The sequence below is a fragment of the Pipistrellus kuhlii genome, unplaced genomic scaffold (genome assembly GCF_014108245.1).
Source record: "Pipistrellus kuhlii isolate mPipKuh1 unplaced genomic scaffold, mPipKuh1.p scaffold_m20_p_14, whole genome shotgun sequence".
Classification (NCBI taxonomy): Eukaryota; Metazoa; Chordata; class Mammalia; order Chiroptera; family Vespertilionidae; genus Pipistrellus; species Pipistrellus kuhlii.
In genome coordinates this window covers 12,057,322-12,075,419 of record NW_023425449.1, presented here as the reverse complement: position 1 = coordinate 12,075,419, position 18,098 = coordinate 12,057,322, and the positions used below count along the sequence as shown (strand labels likewise).

The 18,098-nt window shown below is 42.7% G+C and overlaps 1 protein-coding gene across 2 annotated transcripts in view; it reads left to right on the top strand.

Moving 5' to 3' along the window:
* Positions 1–308: 308 nt before the first annotated feature.
* LRP12 (LDL receptor related protein 12) overlaps positions 309–18,098 on the top strand; it is a 38,715-nt gene continuing 20,925 nt past the window's right edge. For both annotated transcript variants that reach the window (XM_036436774.2, XM_036436773.2), the window contains exon 1: positions 309–870. In XM_036436774.2, coding sequence (XP_036292667.1) covers positions 789–870 — 82 coding nt within the window. In that variant the 5' untranslated portion in view covers positions 309–788. The remainder of the gene's footprint in view (positions 871–18,098) is intronic.

The following is an 18,098-nucleotide window of genomic DNA, read 5'->3' as shown; positions in this document are numbered from 1 at the left end:
GCACCGAGCCCCGCGCGACCCCGAGCGAGGCGCAGGGGGAGGAAAGAGCAAACTCCCAAGTTCCCAGCCTCCGACGCTCTTCTCCGCCCTCCCACCCCCACTCTCCCCTTGTCCGCCGCCCGCCTCAGCCCCCCACTGGCTTCCCAGCCCCCCAGCGCGGGCAGCACGGGGCCGGGACTGCCCGCCGCTCCGCTCCGCAGCCGGCCCCACGCGGGATCCCGGGGGAGCCGCGGCCGGCGTTCGCGCGCTCGGCCATCGATTGGCACCGCCTGGCCCCCGGCTGCAGCCGCGGGGAAGCCCGCCCGGAACTGTGGGGAGGCGGGGCCGGGCGGCGCGCGGGGCGGGCACCCAGGCAGGCGGGCCGGGGGATCGCCGATCGCACGGATGCGCGCGGCGGCGGCGGCGGCGGCGGCGGCGGCTCGCGTTCCGTCTGGCGGGTGGCGGTGCCAGCCTGGGAGGCGCGAGGCCCGAGCCGCGCGCCCGCCGCCCCCTCGCCTGGCGCCCCCGCGCGCTGCCCGCCTCGGCCCCGCGGAGGGCCGCCCGGCCTAGGGTTGGTTCTCTGGCCGCCGCCGCCGGGGGTGGGAGCGGGGGGAGCGGCGGAGGGAGGGGCGGACGGAGGGAGTGAGGGAGGGAGCGCGGCGGCGGCGGCCCCTCCCCTCCTCCCGCCGCCGCGGGGAGCGCAGGGAGCAGCCGGGGGCTCGGCGGCGGCGTCTGGCCCCGGCTCCTCCTCCTCCCGCGTCCCCTCCTCCTCCTCCTCCATCTCCTCGCTCCCTCCATCTGCCGCGGGGATGGCCCGTCGCCGGAGCACAAAAGAGTCTCGGCCGCGGGGGAGGTGTGCGTGGCTCCTGCTGCTCCTCGCCGGGGTGTCCGGTGAGTGTCCGCGCCCCGCGCCCGCCGGCCCCACGGAGCGGGGCGCCCCGGCCCCGAGGCCTCCAGGACGGGGCTCTTCCCCCGGGAACCGGGGCAGGCTCCGGTGCCGGCGGGACAAAGACCCGGCCAGGGGGGTAGAGGCGTGGGAGGGGGTGGCCCCGCACGGAGACGCCTCCATCCGCTCGCCCTGCGCCCCCTTTACCCCCAGACCCTCGGGCGGCTGGAGAGGGGCCTGGGGGTCCCGGCCCGGGGGCCCCGATGGAGCCGGGGAGGTGGCGGGCGGACTTCCCGACCTGGGCTGGAGGGCCCCTTGCACAATCCACACAGACACACACTCACACTTACACACACACTCACACACACACACACACTCATACACACACACTCACACACATACACTCACACACACACACACACACACTCACACACACGATGTCTGACTGTGAGCAGCAGGAGAAGTCGCCCCGCCGCTGGCAGGACGCCCCCGCCGCCCCCGGGACCCCTCCCCAGGCTTAGGAAGTTCTCTTCCTGGGAAATGCCCCCTGCTCCGGCCCCACTGCCCCCTCCGAGGAACTGCAAGCCCCCCCGCGTCCCCCCCCCAGCGCTGCCTGCGGGGCCCTGCCTGCTCCTGCCCCTGGGCCCGGACAGAGTTCCCAGCCCCTGCCTCAGTTTCCCCCTCTCCGGGAACGCGTGTCTGCTCGGACTCCGGGCTCCTTTGCCCCTTTATCCATCGCGGTCCGCTTCTATGGTCACTGTGTCTTTATTCCAATCTGTGGATTGCGGGTTTTGTACTCCCTGGAGGCTCCGAGGAAGCCCGAGGCCATGTGGGATGAGAACCAAGCTGCAGACTGCTTGTTGGGGTCCGGACCCGAGCGGAGGAATTCATTGGAAAGAACATGCATTGCTTGAGAATCTTGAGTTCCACCACGGGCTTCACCGGGTGGAGTGTCTCCGTGAAGCATGTTGGTCACACGGGTGTTTTCAGAGAACACAGTTCATTCATTAACCTGGACTTTTTGGGGAGGAGCGGGGAATGATTTCTTGAGAAGGAAATGGTTAGAAAGTTACCACCCCGCAGTGAAATGTTACCATTTAAAGAGTCTGAGCCATTGGCCACACACACACACACACACACACACACCACACACACACACACACACACACACACACACACGTCACACGGATGGCGGTGGTGATGGAGTTCCATCCACATGTCATTCCTGGGCCAGGATTCACTCCTTTGAAAGCGCTGGCCTGTGGGGTGGTCACTTCGGGAACCCAGGGATTTGCAAGGGAAAAATTGAATGCACTTACACTGACATTGACAGCCAAAGACATGGTTTCCCGGCGTGATGCAGAATGTATTGCTGCCTGACTCGATTCACAGGTTGTTATTTTTGTTTGGGGAGGGGAGAGGTTGGGTCCACCGCTGACGTGTTCATTGCTGTGTGTGCCTGTGTGTGACCAGAAAAAACCCAGGGCGTGCCTTTTGCTTGTGAGTTGCAACTAGCGGCCCTGAGCTCTCTCCTTGCCTTATGACTTGTGGGGGTGAGTCCACACCAGAGATCAATAAGCTATTATGTTGTTCCTTCTGGCCTGAAGGTTGTGTATAGCTCTGCCCTCGGTTTGGTGTAGGAGAGAGAAGAAAGTGAGAGGGATCTTTCATCTAAGGTGATTAGGAGTGTCCAGCTTTATCCTCTGCTATAATCAGACTTGAAATGTAGTGGTGTCTGATTCGAGTGGATAAACAAACAAGGCTCTTCGGCTCTCCTCTCATTAAAACCTATGTCGTTAGTGTTTGAACTACAAGTCTTTGTGCCTCCAGGCATAAGAGGCTGCCAACCCCATAATTTGCCTGGGTGCATTCTTTTGTGCACAACGCAACTTTCTGGTAGGTGCTGGTCAAAGATTGATGTCTTTGGAATTGGTGTTTGGCGGAGGAAGTGTGAGGGGGCAAAGACAGAAACTTCTTTTTTATGAAACTAGCAAGGGATCATGCCAAGGGTTGATGTCTCAAGCCACAGCAAGTTTCAAAGTGAATGAAAAAAAGGAGGTGGTGAGCCAGGCGGAATATTAAAACTGTGTGAGCAGATATTAAAGAAACCTTTTACCCTGCAACTGGGGACATCCTCCTTATTACGCAGCTTTTGTCCTCCCCTGTCTCTTCCACCCACCAGATGTGAGTATATATAGAGAAAAAAGCTGCAGCGTTAGGTAGTATCGGGTGGGGTGTGTTGAACTTGCAAATGCACTAGCTGTAATGAGTAGTGGATTCATCCTGAGACATACCCATCACCTTGAGCCTCTTAAAATAAATATTAGCTGTTATTTATAAAAATGGTCCCTTAGACATCAAACAGTATTGTGTTTGTTTGTTTTTAAGTGGCTTCAAAAATAGTAAGATCTGTTAAAACAACCAAGTGTTCAGAGTAACTCTTAACAGAGACCCAGTAAAGAAAAGCAGGTTGATTGGTCAGTAGTTAGGCAATTTCAATACCAACTCTTCAGAGTGATTACCTGTTAACTACACTATTAAATGGCTACAAATTACACCTTGAATCTTTGAAACAGTTCGTGTGTGTGTGTGTGTGTGTGTGTGTTTAATCTTTGTTTATTTCGGTGTTTAGTCTCTTCTCATGGCCATTTTAATGGACTAGGTGACTATTAAATGTGACCATTTTAGTGGAATAATGTGACCATTATACTCCAATTTACTTTTCTGAATACCAAAGTCTAATTTGAAACTCTAAATTGTGATATGTTCTCTAGAAGTAGTTGTTCAAGAACCAATAATTATCTCTCAGGAGCTGCTGCTTTGAATGCTCCTGAGAGGTAGTGGAGAGTGAAGGTTGATTTGGAAGTTTGAAGGCTGAAACATCAGTGGGGCAACCGTGAGCTTTGCCTGGCGTTGTTTTAGGCCTGCTGAAAAGGAAGAATGTGCTGCTTCATTATTCACAGAGGGAAGTCTGGCTTTTATAAATGTATGGAGGTTTTCAGCACTGTCTCCTAGTCCCCTGGTCGGCAAACTGCGGTTCTCGAGCCACATGCGGCTCTTTGGCCCCTTGAGTATGGCTCTTCCACAAAATACCACCGCCTGGGGGAGTCTATTTTGAAGAAGTGGCGTTAGAAGAAGTTTAAGTTGTAAAAATTTGGCTCTTCAAAGAAATTTCAATCGTTGTACTGTTGATATTTGGCTCTGTTGACTAATGAGTTTGCCGACCACTGTCCTAGTCAATAGAAGATTTTCTTTAGCAGAGCAATCATTTGGTGTTAACAGTTTCATCGCTTTATCCTTTTCCACTTTTGTTTTGTCTCTCACATCAGTGTATTCTCACTTCCCCCCCCTCCCCCAAAATACAGATTCTGTTAACCCCAGTATATGGACCAAAGGTCATGAAGTAACACCTTTACTACTTGCGATGCACCCTGACACTTCATATTCTGTGACTGTTCCTTCTTTCACTCTTCCTTTCCTGGTGTGGGCTGACTAAATGATTTGGGGCCCACTAATAGATTAAAATGCATAACTGCAATTTGAAAAACACTGCCCTAGATGAAGCCTTAACATGTAATTTAAAATGTTTGTTGTACTTGTGTATCCTTTACAATAGCCTTGGAGATGCTTAGTGTTAATGCCTTGCTGCCGGAGTATTTGGTGGCAGTAAGAACTCTTCCTGGCATACACTGACTGGCCTGTGATAAAGTTTTCAAGCTGCATTTCAGCTTATTATCGTCAAAAGTCTTTGCTGTACACAGTACTATTCTAGATGTTTTGTACCACAAAATATTTCTTTTTACTCTTGCATTTTATATCTAATGGGTAAATCTTTTCCCATGAATTTTATGGACCATTCTGTAGCATTTTATTTATTTATCTTTTTCAGTTTAAGGATAGACTAACAGTTCCAAGGTTATAAAGATTGTAGGAATAACTGGAACATGAGAAAGAAAAACCTAAGCCAAATTCCAATTACTTCTAAAAAAAAAAAAAAAAAAGAGTCAAGCTTGATTATGTAAAATATGTTGAATAAAACTGAATTGCTCAGCATAAATTCTGCGTTGGGTTTATAATCTAAGTTATATCTATTGCCTAGGGAGAATATGAAAGTATGCAGCACATTCCACAAAATCTAGGTGGCTATGGGGCAGAAATTTTAGGTGACCACTTTCAGAGAGGTGACTGTGTCCCAGGAAGAGTATGGAGGAGGTTTGGGTGAAGTATGGTAAATGATTTAGAAGGTACTTAGAAAGTAAAATCTCAAAAGAAACCATAAAAGTAATGTCAGGCTGAAAAGTGAACATCAGTTAAAAAAAATGTTTAGAAAGAAAAGACTAACTTTTGTGATTAGAATAGTTAAAACTTATCAATAAAATAAGGGAACACAGACCTCTGTGTGTTTTTGATCTGAGATATTTTTGTGGTTGGGGTTTGTTTTGTTTTTCTCTTACATTTTATAAATGCTATTACAGTTTAAAGAACAAAAGATAAAAAAGGAAGTAAACATTTAATATAGATGAGATTTATATAAATTTAAACAATTAGGAAGTGTTTTATTTCAGAATTTTAGAATGAGTATTAATCGTGTGCTTGCTGCAGATCTTTATAGGTAAATGAATGTTGCTCGAAACTTAGGAATCGAAGTTGAGTTAATCATCTCCAGTTTCTAAGGTCACCTTTTCCTCCTGTTCCTCCTCTCTTTCTCCTCACCACCTGCCCGGTGCCTCTTTTTGGGAGGGGTGAGTAATAGGATGTACACTACTTATTACCCTTTTCTAAGATATAGGATTAGATCCTGCAAACACAAGTTGCAAATACAAACCATTCAGATGCATGTCATCAGTCTTTTTATGTTGATGCCAACAACAGTGTGTGTGTGTGTGTGTGTGTGTGTGTGTGTGTGTAAGTTTATAACATTAAATTCAGATACGGTGCTTGGTCTTTATTCACTGTCAGTTATTCTTCATCATTAGGTCTCACTTAGCAATCCTATATTTGAGGGTTTGTTGTTGTTTTTTTTGCACTATTTTTTCAATAGAAGAGAAAATTGAGGCTTAACTAAGATCAAATCACTAGGAAGTAGTGGAGCCAAAATTGCAACCTAATCCTGTCTGGTTCTTCCCTCATTCATTCATTTAGCAAATACTTGTTGAGTACATATTACGTCTGGCACTGCGTAAGGCACAACCTAATGGGCATGGTTTCTGCCCTCATACACTCACAGGCTAGTGAGTAAGTTGTAATAAGCTCTGTAACAGAAACAAGGGGCAGCAATAGAGAATAACAGACACAAGATAATTAGAGGAAGGCTTATTTGCCAAGGAGACATAAGACCTAAAGGATAGCTAACCATGTTATGGTTGGAATAAGAGAGCTTTGCGCACGGGAAACACATGGGAAAGCCCCAGAATCACGAAAGAATTGGCGTGTAACAGCTGGCGTGTTGCAGGTAAATGAATAAAGTCATTGTAGCTGGGGCACAGTGTTGAGGGACATATAACATATAACACAGGGAGAGGGACATATAACGTTGGGATCTTAGGCAGGAAGAAGGGTCTTGAAAAACCATGGGAAAGAGTTTGGGTTTAAGTGCAATTAATTATTAAACAAGTTTAAGTGACACAATGTGACTCGTGTTTTGAAAACAGTCACTTTCACCAGGGTGTGGAGGATATTCTGAAGTAGGCAAGAGTAGAGATAGGATGGTTAGGTTTTGGCTGTAGTCCAGGTGAGAGACACAGAAGCTTGGACCAAAGTAGTAATAGGGGAGACAGAAGAGTACGGAATGCCCCTTTGGTAGGGATGCAAAGGATACTTTCTCTCTCGTCACAGAAGGGAAGGAGTTCATATTGGTGAACTTAGGTCCGTAGGTTTTGGAGTGGGAAGATGGCGTGACATGAGATCTGAGTAACACGACATGAGATCATCAGGAAAGAGTGAAGAGGAGGCATGAGAGATCGGGCGTGATTTCTGTTGCCACATTTCGGGAGAACAGCTCAGGCCCTTAGGAAGTTAAGCTTCTATTTAATCTGACAAGGAGAAGCCGGAGAACACTCAGTGCGAGAAGGGCACCGCGATGAATAGTTGTACAGCATGTGACAAGAAGGGTGAGGGTTTAAGTTACAAAGGGAGAGATATAGGTTCTCTCTGGAGAGCTCAGTTCTAAGGACTGCCATTTTTTGTCAGTGAAATAAATACAGGACATAACTTTACTGTATTTCAAGAGTGTTCAATAGTGCTTCGGGCAGGGGGTAAAGGATGGGACAAAAGAGATGGTTAGGACGCTTTGTCCAAATCAAATGCCTGGTTCTAAGTGATCGATTTAAAGATTGCTTTATGTCTTAGAAGAGTCAAGAATGCATTGGTGGATTGGAGAACGTCAGAAATTTTGGAAAAATAAAAGTGACCTTTTACCTTTTCCTCTTGGATTGTATAGCTTATTTGTAGAATATATCACTTTAGACAGTCCTGAAACTTTAAAATAAGTGAAGTTGACAAAACAGTTTTCTAAAGTGTTTGATGATTCACTGCCCTGTTGGTTTGGTGAAGAAATGAAACTGCTTTACACTCAGTTTCTGACCATTGAATGAGAGTAACTTGATACCTACCTTTAATTCACTTACATTTCAGTTTTTTAAAAAAGGGAAAGTGGTACTAATCCTTCACTATTGAAATTCAATGTAGCGTAGTAATATATTTAGTGATTAGAATTTGCCTTTCAAATAAAAGGTAAGTTCTTAATTGACTTAATTTCATTGATTGTTAAAGCATCATTTAGGTTTTACGTTAGTGAATTAGAGTAGAGAAAAGATGAATCTTTGTATCTGGTATATTATGAAATAGAATTCAATTTCTTGACATTATAATTGCTTGTTCTAGTAACACTAAAACCTTTTACCAAGAGTTAGAATACAGAACTCCTTTACAAAAAAAAAAAAAAAAAAAAAAAAAAAAAAAAAAAGCCTGGCTACCCTGGCTGGTGTGTCTCAGTGGTTGGAGAGTCAGCTCTGAGCTCGGAAGGGTCAGGTGTCCAATTCCAGGTCAATTCCAGACTCCATGTTGTAACTAAACTTTTACAACAACAAAAAGTTGTTTTGTTTTGTTTTTGGGGTTACAGGTTCAATCCCCGGCCCCACTCAGTGTGGGAGGCAACCAATCGATGCGTCTCTCTCACATCGATGTTTCTCTCTCCCCGACCTTCCACTCTCCAAAACAGTGAGGGGGGAAAATCCTCAGGTGAGGATTAACAAAACAAACAAACAGAAATGCTTGGCTTAAATCCTCAAAATAACTGTGGTTCTGAGAAGGAATATACCTGCTAAAAAGGGTTCCTGGTGGCTGGCTGAGCTTATTTAAAACAACAACAAACCAGAGCGTGGCGGCCATTCTGCACAAGGGCCTGTCCTGCAAACTGCTCGCAGGGAGAAGCTGCACCACGTGCAGTGTGTTTCTGCCATCTGAGCCATTCCTTCTAGAGGAGTTCCTGGAATCCTGTGTCAGCCAAGAGCACTGAAGCTCTCCACCTCCAGTTGGAACCACACAGCTACTTCCCCCATCCACCCACCAGTCAGAACCGCTCCATTCCAACCAATCAGGATGACAGTCCCTTTTGGATCCATCAAACCATGAGGATGGGGAGTCCTCATTTGTATGAGGACAGACAAGTCCGGGACCAGAGGCAGGGACTTCTGTCTGTCTAAGCCAGCTCCCCTCTGGCTCTGAGAGCCACCAAAGATTATTTTCCCAGCTGGAGCGGAAACATAGGAGATGTCTCCCTGGAGCGGAGTAAAGGGGAGCAAGCAGACCAGTGCAGGGCAAAGCAGACCAGCATGGAGCAGAGCAGAGCCATGTACCCAGAGAGGGGCTTGCCCCACGACCCTCTCTTCGCCCTGCCATATCACAGTTGAGCTGTTGAACTGAATAAAGGGTCCTTCCTCATCGCACCCACATTGGGGATTCCTATTGCTGTTGAATTAGTGCCAATGATCATGCCCATCCTTTGATGGAACTCTGTGAGGTAGGTGTTATTACAGGAAGCTGAAGCTAAGGGTCGTGGTTTTGCCCAAGGTTCACAGCCCTCTCCTGCTGTTTATTTCTTGTAGATGTGTGCTATTTTTTTGTCCACATTGTTGTTACACCACCCCCCCCCCCCCCCCGCCTACTTTTGACTCTAGTTTTATCCTGATTCAGTCAGACCACATACAGTAACAGCCAGAGTGACTTTTCTGAGTACAGATATGATGTAATTTTCTTGCTCAAAACCCACTGTTCCCTATTTTAAAAATACAAGCATAACTCACTTGGCCCTATCTTCCTTCCTCCAACACTTTCTCAACTAGGCTAAGTCCTGCCTGTTCTTTGGCTCTTCTCTAGATGTTACCTTTTTTGGGAAGTCTTCCTGGTTCATCAAAACCAGGTGCCCTTCTCATAAACATGTGAGACTGCTTATATACAGTGTTGGCATTGGCCCGTTTCACTTCTCTGCTCCTCTCTGGAGCAGTGCTGTCCAGTAGATATAGACACTGGCCCTCTCTCCTTTTCCACAGTTATTTTTGCTTCTGCAGCTTCAGTTACCCATGGTTAGCCATGGTGTGAAAATATTAAGTAAAATTTTCCAGAAATAAACAATTCATGAGTTTTAAATTGTGCGCCAGCCTAAGTAGCATAATGACATCTCGTGCTGTCCCACTCCATCCTGCCCAGGACAGGACTCTTCCCTTAGTCCTGCAGATCTCCACTGTGCATGCTGCTCGCCCACTATTCACTTAGTAGCTATCTCGGTTTTCAGAGTGACTGTTCAAGTAATCTTTATTTTACTTAATGGCCCCAAGCACAAGAGTAGTGGTGCTGGCGATTTGAATATGCTAATGAGGAGCTGTACTGTTCTTCCTCTAAGTGAAAAGGTATGCATGTGTAGGGAAAAACATAGTATATAGCGGTTTCGGTACTAGTATCTGCAGTTTTAGGCATCCACTGGGGGTCTTGGAAAGAATACTGTAATGTTTGCCTCAAACGTAAGTTATGTATATACATTTTCTAGTAGCCACATTAAAAAGAAAAAGAAACAGGTGACATTAGTGTTAATAATATATTTAACCCGGTATCTCTAACATATATCATTTTGGCATGTAATCAATAGAAAATAATGTTTCACCCCAAGTCTTCAAAATCCAGTGTGAATTTTATGTACTGATACCCCATCTTAATTAGAGTAACCACATTTCAAATGCTTAATAACCACTTTGGGCAACAGTGTCTAGTTCAGCTGAATATAAACAGGCCCTGTGATCTAGCAATTCTACTCCTGGAAGTGGGAACATAATGTTCGCCAAAAGACATCCGCAAGAAGATTCAGAGCATCCTTACTCGTTATAGTTCCTGACTAGACACAGCCCATATGTCCATCAGCAATGGAATAGATGAATTAACTAGGATAAGTGTATAGCAGTAGTTCTCAAACTTTTGGGTCTCAGGACTCAACAATTATGAGGAATCCGAAGAAGATTCTCTTTATATGAGAGATGTATATGTTTTTAAATAACAGAAATTAAAATTGAGGAATTGTGAAAATATTTAACTCATTTAAAATGACTTAAGAAACCCATTACATGTGATCGTAGATAACATACATTAAATTAAGTTATGTAAAATGGCAAATGATGATAAATTTTTCAAAACAAAACAAAAAATTGACCGAGAAGAGTGTCATTGCTATGTGTTTTTGTAAATGACTGTAATGTTTGGCTTAACAGAAAACAGCTATTTCTCATTCCTGCTTCTGCAGTCAGTCTTTGTGACAAGTTTTGGTTGAAGTTTTGGAAGAAAATCTGGCTTCAATTAGATATGTAATTATAAAGTAGCCTTTTTCAGATAAATGAGTATTCTTTGATGCTATACCAGAACTTGACAAGTAATACTTCTTTTTAAAAAAGTTTAGTTACAACATGGAACCTGAAACTGTATCAGTGAACTTTCTGTATTCTCTTAAACTCTGAAAGGGTTTTGTGGATTCCAAGGAGTCCGCTGACCAGGCTTTGAGAATAACTTGCAGCACAATAATGTGAAGGGGGAAAATAACCCCCCAAAACGACTGATATAGTGTGGGTGAATTTCACATGTTGGTTAAATGAAGTCAGTCACTCAATCATAGATGCTGTATGATTACAATCTAAGAAGTTAGAATACAGAAGAATCATTGCCTATGGAGGGTAATAATTGAGAGGGGTACAGAGTAGCTTTTGGGGTGTTGGTTATATTCTATTCCTTTTCGTTGTTGTTAATCCTCACCTGAGGATACCTTTCCATTGATTTTTAGAGAGAGTGGGATGGAGCGAGAGAAACATCTATATGAGAGAGACACGTTGATTGGTTGCCTTCTGCACTGGAGCCAGGGATCTAGAATGTAACCTAGGCACATGCCCTTGTCAGGAATCAAACTTGTTAGTATAATGGATTACATTGATTTTTTTTTTTTTTAATATTTAGCCTTTTATTTGGAGGATAAACCACTTGGTCATAGTGTATTTATTATGCTTTTTAAAAAATAGCACATTTATAAATGAAGTTCAGTCTTTTTGAATTGAATATGCTCAGAGGGCCTTCCAAATATCACCACTATCTAATTACAAACTCTTTCAATCCAAAAGGAAATCCTGTACCTATTAACAATCGCTGTCCCTTTTCCCTTTGCCCTACTCCCTGGCAACCACAGAGGAACTTTGTATCATTAAGGATTTGTCTATTTTGGACATTTATATATAAATGGAAATCATACTGATCTATTGTGACTGGCTTCCTTAACATAACACAGTGTTATCATGGTTCATGTATGTAGCACATATGAAGTGGTATCACATTGTAGTTTTGATTTTCATTGCCCTAATGAGTTATGATATGCTCTTCTTTTCATGTATTTTTGACCATTTGTCTATGTTTTTGTAAATGTCTATTTAAAGTCTTTGCTCATTTCTAAGTTGTTGGATTATTTGTCTTGGTGTTGTTGAGCTGTAAGAGTTTTGTGGATTGTAGATATTAATCCTTTGTCAGATATGTGATTCACAAATATTTTCCCCCATCCTTTAGTTTGACTTTTCACTTTCTTGCTGGTGACCTTTGAAACACAAGTGTTTCTTTGATTTGAGATGGTTCAATTTACCTGTTTTTACTTTTGTTGCTTGTGCTTTTGGTGTTATATCTAAATATCCATTTCTTAATCCAAGGTCATGAAGATTAATTCTTATGTTTTCTTCTAAGAGTTTTATAGTTTAAATATTTATATTAAATGTGTGGTCCATTTTGAGTAATCTATATATATAAAAAGCCAGCAACCAGAATACCATAACAACCAGAATGACCAGTTGTTGTGATGCCCACTGCGACCAGCGAACCAGCCTGATCAGGGGGTGGGGCTGGCCAGCCAATCTTCCACCATCTGTTCTTCCCAACTGGCCTGGGGTCAGCCATCTGGACCTCACCCATGCACGAATTCGTGCACTGGGCCTCTAGTTGTTATATAAAGTGTGAGGTAGGAGATCAAAAATCACTTTTTGCATGTGGGTAACCAGTTGCCTCATCCCAATTTATGAAAATATTATTCTTTCCCCATTGAATTATCCTGGCACTCTTGTTGAAAATCAGTGGACTGTAACTGTAAGGGCTTATTTCTTGATTGACAGTTATGTATGCCTGTCTATCTATCCTTATGCCAGTTATCACACTGCCTTCATTACTGTAACTTTATAGTAAGTTTTGAAATCAGGAATGTGAATCCTCAAAATTTATTATTTTTTATGAAGATTCTTTTACTATTCTTGGTTCCTTGAATTTCTGTGAATTTTAGGATTAGTTTCTCAGTTTGGGGTGATTGGGGGGAGGCAGCTTGGATTTTGTTAGGTATTAAATTGAGTCTGTTGATCAGTTTGAGGACCATTGCTATCTTATCAATTTAGATCCTTCTGATCCATGACTATGAGATAGCTTTTCAGTTATGTTGGCTCTTAATTTCTTTCAACAATGTTTTGTAGTTTCAGAGTATTTCCTTTGTTAAATTTACTTTTTTGTGTGTGCTATTGTAAATGTAATTATTTTCTCCTTTTTTTTTTGTATTTTTCATTGCTAAAGTATAGGAATACATTTTTTTTTTCAATATATGGTATGATGCTCCAACCAACTGACCCACCTGGCTAGGACTAAAACACAAATATTTTTAAATAGTCACAGTACAGTACAGTACAGTACAGTTGAACTTCAGTTCTCGAACTTAATTCATTCCAGAAAACTTTTCAAGAAGCAAATGGTTCAAAAATTGAATCATTTTTTCCCCCATTAGAAAAAAATGTAAATTGAGTTAATTCATTCGAGACCCCCAATTGATTCCCTATTTAAACTCCTTACATACAGTGCATGTCTAATGGACTGTTCACTCTGTAAATAAACACTTCTTAAGTTTATCTAACCACCACTCCTGGCCTTAAAGGACTCACTTTCAGCACTCCTTCCAGGGGTGTCTCAGGCCAGCATGCAGCCTCTTTGATTTTTCACCTATTCCTGCCTGGGCTAACTGCTTTTCCTTTATACCAAGCAGCAGCAGTTTTGCTACCTTTTCAGTTACTGTGATCAGTGTTTCACTCACACCCTAAGCAACATTAGCACGCTTGATGGCCTCTATGCTTTAAAATTGTGCTAATTGGTGACTTCCCCCACAGCAAAAACATTCTCTCCTTTGTTTGTGGTCTGAGAGACAATTTTTGTCATGCTGAGGTATCAGCTTGAAAACGTTGTCCTTTAAACCGAAGTTTGCTTCAACAACAACCAAAACATTTTTTTTTTCTGTGAACAGCTTGGTCAAGAATCAAATTGTTCAAGACGGGAGATGTTCGAGAAACTAGGTTTAACTGTATTTGAATGGCAAGCTATGCTATATGAAGTAGCAGAGGCAAGGAGGGACTGTTTTATAAGCTCATAACATTAATAAACACAGTGGTAGTTTCTGTATGCTAGACAGTGATCTAATCACTGTACGTTTATGTGCACTCATAACAACCCTGGCAGCCTAGATACTGTTAGTATTTTCACTTTACAGATAAGAAGCCAGAGAAGTTAAGTAGCTTAGCTAAGGCTATATAATTAGTAAGCGGAAGAGCTAGGATTTGAACCCAGAAAGGGTGGTTTGGTCTCTTCTCTTAACTATAACAGTATATTGCTTTTTTGTAGTTTTATTTTCAGATATTTCTAAATTCAGTGTAGTTTATTTACAAACTGCTTAATTCCTGATACATATGCTCTTTTTAAAAAATATATATATATTTTTTTATTGATTTCAGAGATTAAGGGAGAGGGAGAGATTGAAATATCAGTGATGAGAAAGAATTATTGTTTGGCTGCCTCCTGCATGCCCCCCACTGGGGATCGAGCCCACAACCCAAACATGTGCCCTTGACCAGAATCAGACCAGAATCAAACCTGGGACCCCTCAGTCCACAGGCCGACACTCTATCCACTGAGCCAACCGGCTAGGGCACATTTGCTTTTTTAATTCATAACTAGAACACATCTGCTTGTAGTACTGATAGATGAGCCATAGATGCCAACTCATTTATGCTTTTTAATTAATTTTGGTTTCCTATTTGAGATTTCTAAATAGCAAGATGCTAGATTATTGGGTTTTCTGCTGCCTATCTTCAGGGTTTTTTGTGAGGCTATTAAATAACTTATACAAATACTTCCTATGTAAAATGTTAATTTTCTTCCTTAGTAGATGAACAAAAGATAATTAATTATAGGAACAGTAATTGGATGACTAATAAAATTGGAAACAAAAATTAACTTAAAGAAATGCAAATAAATACCACATACTAATTTAGTAAATATGTAAAAATCAAACTGTTTTATTAAGTGTTCATAATTTTCAATAAAGACATAGTAAAAATGTGTTTAGAAGGTAATGAAATGAGCATTTATATTTGACTACTAGAAATTGTAATTTTTGGTAGTTTTATTGATATTATTTGGCATATATCCATGGCACTTTGTCCTATCACTTTCTCTTCATAAACTGTTTCTTTAATATTGAACATTAGATTTTTTAGTTATGTTCTCATTTATAAATACTGTTATTAATGTGTTTTATTAATTTTTATTTTTATTATTGTCCTTTTGATTAAGTAATAAGTAGAGGCGTCAGAGGAATGGTGGCTTGAGAGATTCCTTTGGTCTCTCCCCTTGAAGTGTCAACATTTTGAACACTTATAACTCAACAAAGAATTCCCTGTTCAATGCACAATATTCCTGGAAGATCTGCACATTGAAACATCTTAAGCTGGGCAAGTAGGAGTGAAGTAGGGAGGTAGGAAGGGAGAAAAGCTGAGATGAGCCAGAGATGCAGCCCTACAGCTGGGCGTTCACAGGGGGGCTCAGAGAGGGGAGGAATCAGGTTGTGGCTGACACTCACTCCGCCAGGAGAGAGATTCAGTGGGCATTCCCACAGGAGTGAGCAGGATGAGCTGTGAATGAGCCTAGCGACCTGGGCAGAGACACAGGTCAGAGATGCTGCTGTGGTTGCCTGGCAGTCAGCATTCCTGACTCCGAAACCACGTCGTGGAGGCGTGCTTTGCCTTTGGTGTCATGTTGTGTAGCACATGATCTGCAAATTCGAGAACTAGTACTACAGAATCATTCTTTCCCTGAGCAAAGGGTGCACTCTGCGACTGTTTCTGAGCACTGGAAAGACCCCATGGAAGTCCAAGGTCACCATAACTTGATGGGCAAAACAGCAAAGAAGCTGGCCAGGTCCCCCACACCCACAGGCATTGTTATAATCACAGCAATGTCTGGCTGTGGAGGACAGCACTGAGGTTCCATAATTCCTAATTCCCCTGTGGAATAGCTCCCCACAGTAGGTTTCCTCTACTGTGCACTGGTCCCCGTCTCCCCCCCCCCCACTCCCCCAATAGCAGGGGGGACCAGTGCACAGTAGAGGAAACCATCTACCCCACAGAGATCTGAAAAGCCAGAGAAGTGCAAGATAGCTAAAAACTTATTATTTAGTGCCACCTACTGGAAAATAATAGAAAGGGTTCTGCATAATAATCTCTAGAGAGGTACCACACATAGATGCCTAGACAGAGAAGAAATCCATCAAATAACCATGAATAACCAAGATAGTGAGGCAGCTCAAATAGAAAATGAAAACTCTCTAGAGAGCAAACTTAAAGATATAAAATTATGTGATATAAATGACAGAGAATTCAAGATTACATTTATGAAAAAAAAATCAACAAGATGCAGGAGAATACAGCCAAGCAATTTAATGATCTCAGAAAACACGTCAACAGATAAAACAAGTACTTTACCAAAGAGATTGAAACTTTTAAAAAGAACCAAACAAATTCCAGAGATACAGAACTCAATAAAAATAATTAAGGATGAATAAAAGTATAGGAAATAGAGCCAACCAGATGGAGACAGAATTAGTGATATCAAAGATAGAAATGATACAGAGAGAAGAAGAGAGATTTGAGCATTAAAAAAAAAAAAAGAATTGTACTAGAACTACCTGATTCCATCAAAAAAGAGCAATATAAATATAATAGGCCTACCAGAGAAGGAAAAGAGGGAGAGGGAATGGAGAGGCTACTCAAACAAATAATTGATGAGATCTTTCCAAACCTATGGAAAGAGATCCAAGAAACAAAACACCTAATCATGTCAATCCAAAAGGGCCTTTTCCAAGACGGATTGTATTAAAACTGTCAAAAATTAATGGGGAAAAAAAATTCTCAAGGCAGCCAAAGAAACAGAAGAAAGTAACTTATAAATGGAAGTTCATTAATTTTATCATTGGATTTACTAGCAGAAATGCTACAAGCTAGAAGAGAATGGAACCAAATATTTCAAATTACCAGCCAGAAATAATATATCCAGCAAAGTTGTCCTTTAGATATGAAGGAGAAATCAAGGTTTTTTCCTGACATACAGAAGCTAAAGGAATTTATCATCAGAAGGTCTCCATTGTAGGAAATACTCAAGGGAGTTATTTACCTAAAACAAAAGGTTATAAAATTATGAATAAGATCCACAATAACCTTATCCATTGGCTCAGTGGATAGAGCATCAGCCTGTGGACTGAAGGGTTCCAGGTTCAATTCCAGTATGCTCCTGATGCAGTATAAATTTGATGTACGGTGGGAACATTAAGGACTCCTAATGCACCCTGAGGTGGATGGAGATCTATTCCTGAGCTGAGTTGAAGGAGTGAAGAGGTAACTTGTGGCAGAGCACTGGCCTATTACCAGGCTGAGAAAGAGGCAGGTTCAGGAGCAAATGACATGTAAGGAAGCTCCATTAGTGAGTATAGATTCTTTCAAAGAGTTTAACTAAGAAGGGAAAGACCGAGATAGGAAAGCAGAAACAGGTAGGTGTATGGCAAGAAAGAAGTTTTCTTTTATGGAAGGGAAAGACCTGAATATATCATCAGGAGGAGACAAAGGAACCAGAAGAAAGGGGAGGTCTGAAGGGGACAGAGAGAGGGGCTAATAAAGAACTCCAGGATTCAGATTGTAGACCTACTGTGTGCTTGGCTCCCATAATAGAACCTCTAATAAACTTGAACAATCTTCCTAGCAATGCAGTAGTTACCCTTCAAAATTTCCTGTTCTCTGGTCACATGTATTACTGGAAGTATATTTGAATGGTTCCATGTCCCCAGCTTTGTGATAGGATGTATAGAAAATCAGGAAATACCAAAAATAAGATATAAATTTGTCCCTAATGGTCTTAAGACTACTAGAGTCGTTGATATAAGATTGAAAGAGACAATGAAGGCTTTTTTTTTTTTTTAACGTGCCAACATGTGTGACCCTAGCAATAGCCACGCTGTTAACGGATTGAGCTTGCTCTTAGAGCAGTGTTTCCCAAACTTTTGACATATGTGTACCCCTTCTATAATTTTCGTAACGCTGAGTACCCCTCGTACTCATGAGAATGTAGAATTAAGCGCAGCTAAGCATGGTGCAGTGCATATCCTCACCAAACTCCGGTGCAACGCGTACCCCCACCAAACTCTACCCGTACCCCTGGGGTTACGCGTACCACACTTTGGAAAACACTGTCTTAGAGGAATATGATTTTTTAAAAGAACTCGATTCTTGCCCAGCCTGCGTGGCTCAGTGATTGAATGTCAACCTATGAACTGGAAGGTCAAGTTCAATTCCAGGTCAGGGCACATGCTGGA